Source organism: Glandiceps talaboti, chromosome 13, assembly GCF_964340395.1.
Source record: "Glandiceps talaboti chromosome 13, keGlaTala1.1, whole genome shotgun sequence".
NCBI classification, from domain to species: Eukaryota; Metazoa; Hemichordata; class Enteropneusta; family Spengelidae; genus Glandiceps; species Glandiceps talaboti.
Genome location: NC_135561.1, coordinates 20,512,544 through 20,520,463, shown reverse-complemented (window position 1 = coordinate 20,520,463; position 7,920 = coordinate 20,512,544). Strand labels below are relative to the sequence as shown.

General features: G+C 36.5%; 1 protein-coding gene across 1 annotated transcript; it reads left to right on the top strand.

Annotated features, from left to right (window-relative positions):
* Positions 1 to 3,757: 3,757 nt before the first annotated feature.
* LOC144444784 (DNA-directed RNA polymerases I, II, and III subunit RPABC4-like) lies at positions 3,758 to 7,579 on the top strand. The gene is made up of 4 exons (XM_078134318.1): positions 3,758 to 3,895; positions 4,865 to 4,977; positions 5,959 to 6,051; positions 7,287 to 7,579. The coding sequence occupies exons 2-4, from the start codon at positions 4,902 to 4,904 to the stop codon at positions 7,307 to 7,309; spliced, it is 192 nt and encodes a 63-aa protein (XP_077990444.1). The 5' UTR covers positions 3,758 to 3,895; positions 4,865 to 4,901; the 3' UTR covers positions 7,310 to 7,579.
* Positions 7,580 to 7,920: the final 341 nt, after the last annotated feature.

Sequence of the window (7,920 nt, the reverse complement as noted above, 5' to 3'; positions counted from 1 at the left end):
TGTGTCATACATGTAATGACGTGACAGCTCTATTTAGTAGTGTTCCCATCAAAGAAGAACTCAACATCATTTCTAAGCTAACAACACCTTGAGTAGTCAAGCTGATGTTGCCATGACAGCAGGTATCTAGGTTACTTCAATTTGCTTTCACTACCATATACTTTATATGTACATACTTTAAGGGGATATGTAAAGAGGCCATCTTGATCTATTCTGAGCTGCTCAAATAACCCAGAGATGATGAGGGGTGGTACTTTCTCCCTAAGATCTATGGGAGCATACTCATAAATAGCGCCCTCTACCATAGTGTGAACAAGACTGACAGTTTGCAGTCAAAATCTTTCAGCTTATCAAATTATGCTGAAGTGTACTGGTTCAAATTTTAGTACTCTAGTTAAAATTTCATTTAGACATTGTACATATATCAACAAGAGGACTGATGTCTATTTTATCTATTAGTACAATATAGTAATAAGTTGAAATGATTCACTACAGGTCCTGATTTTAGGTGCAGAGACAAAAATCAATTTGATTTGACATATTGCACCATACTACATGTGTACATCTATGCAAATACATGTATGTGTACTCTTAGGTGATTGAGTACTGTTCAGGATCTACATTGTATAAACACAACAGGTCTAATTTATCCAACAAAACATTTTATTTCTAAATGCTCTAGTTGCAGCTAGTGCAGCTTTACGATAATGAGTTCCGAGAGTTGTCTTCTTTGTAACTGTAACTGTCATTCTAAAAGAGTGTTGAAATCTTACCTTTGACCAACTGTGTTGCTGTATTTCAATGTACTGTAACCTTCTCCTATTGGCCGATGGGTCACACTCAACTGCGTCTTTCCAGGATTTGCTAACACAATGGATTCTGTGAATTTTAAATATAAAAGAGACAACGTCAGATTAGGATTAGGAAAAAATGGTCTGACAGAACAAAAGAAAAATCAGACTGAAGATTTGCCATTGAGGGCACTCTACATTACCGTACCTACAGTTTTGGAAGAACTAACCATGTACAAAGGCCTAACACAAAAATAGTGTGGTTCCAATTACACTCAAGTTTAGAATATGTGGGGTAGTTCAAGTTCATGTAGTTATATTTTTTATTAGATTCAGGAAGAACAGTTTTATATTGTCTTCAGAAAGTTGATCTTAGTTTCCGCATCCACTATTTCTTGCAAGATTTCGATTTATTATTTTTTCTCGAAAATGTACAAAAAGGTTAGGGTCGGCGTGCAAAACTTGGTGAGGCCACTGTCAGGTAATCGGAACCAAATCATTTTTTCAGTCCCAACGAGACAACACAATTTCAGCTATTCTAAGTGTCCTTTTGATGTAGTGAATATTTTTTCTCATTGTTGGAAAGACAAGTGAAAATCAGAAATTAAAATAACAGTGAGTTAGGATAGCACTGTCAGTGTCACCTGTATCAACGTGACATGTGCCCGATATAAGTGATGCATCACTAAGTCTGACAGACAGCATTTTCATGTTATCTTTTCTAGTGACTACAAGATAATCTTATTTTTCATTAGAGTGCACATTAGTTGTAGAAGTATGTACGCAATAATGTATTTTTCAATTTTTTTACAGTGGCCATATGGATGAGGATTGGGCGTTTATTTGGATTTTGAATATACAAAACAATTTTATCATGGCTTCCTACTTGTAAAATCAACATGATTCTGAAACAACATTTGCCAAGTCCTTGTTTGAAACTACATACAAATTGCAAAAGATTAATATGTGTAATCTTTGTTATTGCATGTACATTACAATAAACTTTTTACTGTACACATTTTTTTAGCCTCCTGCAATGTTTTAGTTTCAAACACAGACTTTGTCAGTCTTATTCGGGTAGATAAATGTAAAATTTTAATTTAGAAAACAAGATTGAGTCTCACCTTACAAGATCTTCACCTGTGACATATTGGAAAACCAGCCATGAAAGGTCAAGTTTACAAAGTTCACCAACCATATCAACAGAATCTAGTCCCATTTTCCTTCCAATTGTCTTATGACCAATTTTCCTTAGTTTTTCCTCAAATACATTCCAAGGAAGTTTTTCAGATAAAAGTGAAGTTGTAGCAGTAATCCCGGATAAGGGTTTAGTAACAATCCTTGTTCCAGTGGAGTTGTTATTGTTTGTTTGTTTCACTTTATTGCTCAATTTCGAGTCAGTTGTGTTTCCATCACAGTAAGATTTACTTTCACAGTTTCTGATTTTTTGCTCATGATACACATTCTTTGAGTCAGCATGGAAATTTAACAAATCCTCTGAGTAACTCCCAGTTTTTGTTTCAGTCGTACAGTTTTCTTCACAACCCACACCGTCGACAGATCTCTGCACTTGATCATACTCTTCAAGTGTGGTAACTTGTTGATTCACATTCTCATCATTTTTCGTTTCCTGGGTAACGGCATCCTTTTCTACGTCATCATCGTGTAGTGTAAATTTGGGGATATCGGTACTCCTCCTGTCTTTATGTACAATTGTCCATGGAGTTGTTTGCTGCGAACATGGTGTCGGGTATGACAAATTTTGTACCGTAAGAGGTGCCACTCCAAGCAGTGCCGCCGAAAATTTTCCAGAGTCCGGTGTATCCTCTGGTGTGTCAAACACAGAACTCTCTCTCCCTGGCAGGTCATCGATATTTTGTCGATGGACGTTGAACTTTGCGAACTGATCAACAACAGGCTGCATGTCTAAATTCTTAGAAATGCGGCGTGCTTTAGCATCAGGCGTAATCCTTGTGGTGGGTGATTTAAATGTACCGCCCATAGTTTGGCGGGGAGATCGAGAACGTTTCTTTGTTGACAAATCGACAGCATCGATTTCTGCAGCTGCCGCGGCGATCGAATCAGGGTTCGGTGAGCTACACGCCGATCGGCATCGAAACTGTAACTCCAAATTACTGTTCATGATGTCGGACATGCTTATAGTTTCAGCCAGTATATCGTTCAACAACAATGTCACTCCAATGTTATTTGACCGGAAAAGGTACACAGTGTACGAATTCCGACAAGTCGAAACTGGGCTACTGATATGTGGTATCTTGCAGATTTTATCGATCAAACCCAAATATCGTACAGTATTCCAGGGGATCGTAATATAAATCGTTGGTTACGATCGACACCTACCGACTGATTGCCTTCGTTTTTTATAAATAATCCGGCAACGTAAATAATCTGCCTTCGTAGCCTGTCGATCATGTAAGAGGAACGCTGTGTACGTTAAATGACTCACATAACTTTTCAAATCTGGCGGCGGAAGCTCTCAAGAGCCAATCAGAGATTAGCAATGTCCAAAGAACCCGGATGTAACATGTCCATTTCATTTGCCGGGAAATATGGAAAATACATGAAAACACTACACAATTTATAACCTAATGCAGGCAAAGCTAAAATAAACTTTATATAATATATGTATATAAATAACCCGTTTTATTTTTAGATAAAGCTACATTTATCCGTACACAAAAGGTATATTTTCATCCGCACAACAAAAAACCATGGTATATGGTAGAACGGAACGGTCCATTTTACCAAATTAAAATAGACTAAAATGAAGGGAAAATGAATAAAATAAGATTTTGAAAAAAAAAAGAGAGTAAATGCTGCAATTGCACCGACAAAATTTAGAGGGGGGGGGCATTTGTTTCAATAATATAAATGAAAACAAGGGCATTGATACTAAAATTCATAGAGGGCAGTAGAGAACGCTGACACCGAAACAAGCGAGCTCGCCATATTGAAAACACACACGTGTGTATGTGTTCGACACATCTCCCCAGATATTCGAAGAAACCCTGCCTTTATTGCATCGCCTGTACATCTGAATGATATAATACATTCCATAGTTTGTACCAGTAGTCTTGCTTTAGGTAAGTTGACATATTTCCCCCAAGAATATGCCAAAATACTGTCGACCCAGTCTTTGTTTCGTTACTTACAGTTACACTCCGATGGAAATGTCATGTTTACAAATTTCAGTTTTGTCGGTTTGATTCTAGCTCTGGAAATATGCGCCCCAAGAACTCTGCCATGTCTTCGTTCCAGTCCACTTCTAGCGGGACCGAGTGAACGAAATCATGGCAATTAGAAATTCTGAGTTTAACGTCAATGATTTATTGATATTGTAATACCAGGTAGCTTTAATATGTACATGATGTACACCCATCTAATAGTTTTGCTTGACACTCTACCAAAACATTTCTTTGAAGACCTTATTGTTAAAACGTTGAGGCAAAAGTGTACATTTTAAATCAAAATTGTACAACGTTATTATGATTTACTGTACATACTAGATAGTCATTGCAATACACATGTTCTGTTCATAGGATGGTCTTTTCCATAAAAACCTGTCAAAATTGCTACAATATTCTCCTTATTTTTAAAGATTTCTGGATAAAACGGAACGACTTTCATTTCTCATAAGTTGAGTTGATAACAGAATGGTATGAAAAACAATCAGCAATGATTTCCTGTGGACCTTGTATATTGTTTATCATGTTTCAAAGTGTCACTTTTAGGAAGGTTGGTACTTTGGCCTTGCCAGCAACCACATAGACATCCATCAACATTGATGGAGGGTCTATGCACGAACTAAGGATTGGGAACAAAATCCTGGAATGCTAACTACTTTGTGTGTATATGTGAAGACTACAGACATGTATTATCAAAGAATGCACATATTAACTTTAGAAATACAGTTATGCAATAAATGAGAGAAAGAACTTTCAAAATTGTTTGGTTTGGTACTTCGATACCATGGTCAGGTTGCCATCCTGTGAAGATTGAACCAGTATTTATTTCAGATTTTTGACTTCTGTTGTTTTGTTTTGGTTGTAAAGACACAAAGAAACAAGACGCTTCAAGACAGGAGTTGGGATGGATCCAGGAGCAACACCTAAGAAAGATGACACGGGGAGAGAAGGAAGACAAATTATGGTTTATATATGTGGAGGTAAGAATTTACAAACATTGACACACAAACAGCATACATGTCTGTGTGGCACGAGCATAAATTTTAAATTTAAATTTGTAAAAATGACAACATATTACATACGTAAACTTAACTTCTACTGACACCATGTACATTATTGGCAAAACGTATCAACCAACAAACATACAGTGGCTGAACTTGGGGCTATCAATGTCTCAGTTGCAAGTATTTCAACTCTATTTCACATATTTTTCCCAAATAAAAATTGTGCAAGCAGAGACATTCCAACTTCCATCAAAAGGCTGTGAAACGGAATCTTTCCCTGTAGTCTCAACAGTATTATTTCCGGTTTGATTGAGTCCGTCGGGTATCTCGGATCTGACGCTATCTGACACTGAATCTGACGCTCAATATGACGCTATCTGAATCTGAATCTGACGCCAACTTTATGCTCGTCTGTGTGGCAAGGATTTACAAACTTTGACAACTTTCACATATGTGCTACAGATAAGGGTGTTACAAATGAAGAAAAAGTCTCTTTTTTTAAATGACTAAAGTTGTGAATTAGATGATAATAAGGGATGGAAATCAGGCGATTTTTCCAGTCATGTTACTAATATTCCTCTAACTATGGAATGGTGTTATCTATTAATCCAATGATTGCCCTGAAAACTTACCACTAGCAGGGTTGAATCATTCATAGACCTTACATAAAAATATAGTCAGATTTCATATTTTCCAATTATTATTATTATCTTTATTTCAGGCCAGTGGCCCATACAAATAAAAAAGAACCGAAAGAGAAAATTTTGACTAATACTAACATCACGTTTAAGATCAAAAATCAAACGCAACGCATTATGATAGGCCACTTTCAAGGTTGATATCTGTTTAGCGCTATAGTTACACCACACGTTAATACAATACATACTATACAGGAAACTTTTTAAAAGTGTACATGTCACTGAATTGTAATGTTTTATTTGTCTTGCTTGTTTACAGAGTGTCACCATGAGAATGAAATCAAAGCTAGAGATCCAATCAGATGTAGAGAATGTGGATACAGAATAATGTACAAGAAGAGAACTAAAAGAAGTATCCTTGAATATTGGGTGTGCGCAGGTGTGTGAGTGACTTGTGCGCAGGTGTGTGAGTGACTTGTGGGCAGGGATGTGTGTCACAGTGTGCCTGTGTGGGGTGTACTTATATCTGAGGCATGTGTTCAATGTACCTATGAGTGAAGCATGTGTTCATGATGTGTATGAGTATATGTATGGTGTGCCTTTATGTGAGGCATGAATGTGTGTTGCATGTGTATATGTGAGTCATGTATGGTCTGTTTGTGTGTGCGTGTGTGTGTGTGTGTGTGTGTGTGTTTTGTGGGCTAATGTCACCTATGTATGTGTGCATGAATGTTGTGTGCACATGTCACCTATGTGTGTGGTGTGGTGTGCGTGATGTCACCTGTGTGTGGTGTGTGTCTGTGTGTGCACATGTATGTTGCGGGCCTATGTCACCTATGTGTGTGGCATTTGTTTGCTTGTGAGGTACATGTCTGGTATGTTTGTTTGTGAGGTACATATGTTTAGTATGGCATACAAGTGTACTGTCTGAGGTGTGTAAGGAGTGCTTGTGTAATGTGTTTCAGGTACCTGTTTTTGTGAATGTGTACAGGCATGCATGCATGTAAGTTTGGCAGATAAGGGATAGCAAGCCAAACACAGAAAAAGGAAATATTTTAAGAAAAAGCTAATAGAATGGATGGGAAGATAGGATGACAGTAGGACAGGACAAGATACTAAAAGATAAAAAAGGTGTGCAAGAGATGTGAACAATAATGCATGTGATGGAGACAACGATATATGGATGGTTTGTAAAATATGAAAACTAAGATTTGGTCTACAAAATGATGTACAGCATCTTTACTATTGTAGTAAAATTTTATCTGACATCACTGAAACTTTGGAATACAATATGGGTAGATATGGACAACATTTCAAACATGCTAACTCTTTACAAATGAAAACAAAATACAAAAAACTGTAAACACATTATTACCACTGAAGTTATGGAAGTCTGGTATAGATTTAAACTGTATGAATGCATGTGTTCACACCAGACATCAATAACTCCATTGTATTGGACATCTTCCATTTTATTTTCATTTGGAATGAATCTGAAGTGATGTCCTTACCTCCCCACATTGTAGGAACAAAGATAAGTACACGTGTGACATATTAGTACATTGTATCAGCAATCTTTTCACTGTATTGTCATCAGATTTCATGAGACTTTGAATTCAATGTTATTGCCTTAACCCATGTGATCAGTGGTTGTGTTTGATGCAAGATGACACTATTCTCACCATTCTCTGACTTTTTGTGAAGATGTATGTTTACAAAGACTATAAGAAATTCAAGGACCTTGATAAGATGAAAAAAAATACACTTGATTTAATTTATTTTACTCAGCAACTTAAGATCCCAAATATGTACAAAATCATACACAACGTACTTTTCATCACATGCAAGTATTGGTCATATGTATTCATTAATAAGTGACCCCTGAATGGTAACATACAAACTGATAACAACAGCATACAGTTACTTGGCATGGGATGGGGGTAGGGCGTGGGGTTACACTTCATGTACTGTACTTTTTTAGTTCATTTTTGTATTTTAGAAATAAAAGGAAGTACTTTATTAATTGTCATGTCTTGTAAGAATACATCAAATGAAATAGTAGTGTTAAGAAAGTAAGTCTATGTGAGATGTGCATGCAAGTTTGCTTGTGTATTTTAAAAGTCAAAATTTCTCATTAGCCACCAAAGCTCTCCAAGTTACTAGACCGGTAGATCAAGTATCAAGTCTTTCTTTACTCCATCAACAGAAACTAAGTGTTTTATACACACAAGAAAGTTACAGAAATAAAATTATAATCTTCAATCCTGTATATAAGGTAAAC

Excerpts from the sequence above, each read along its gene's own strand:
- LOC144444784 (XM_078134318.1), top strand. The coding sequence starts at position 4,902 with ATGGATCCAGGAGCAACACCTAAGAAAGATGACACGGGGAGAGAAGGA. Across the intron at positions 4,978-5,958 it reads TATGGTTTATATATGTGGAG|AGTGTCACCATGAGAATGAA; the intron begins GTAAGAATTTAC and ends GCTTGTTTACAG. Across the intron at positions 6,052-7,286 it reads CAAGAAGAGAACTAAAAGAA|TGGTTGTGTTTGATGCAAGA; the intron begins GTATCCTTGAAT and ends CCATGTGATCAG.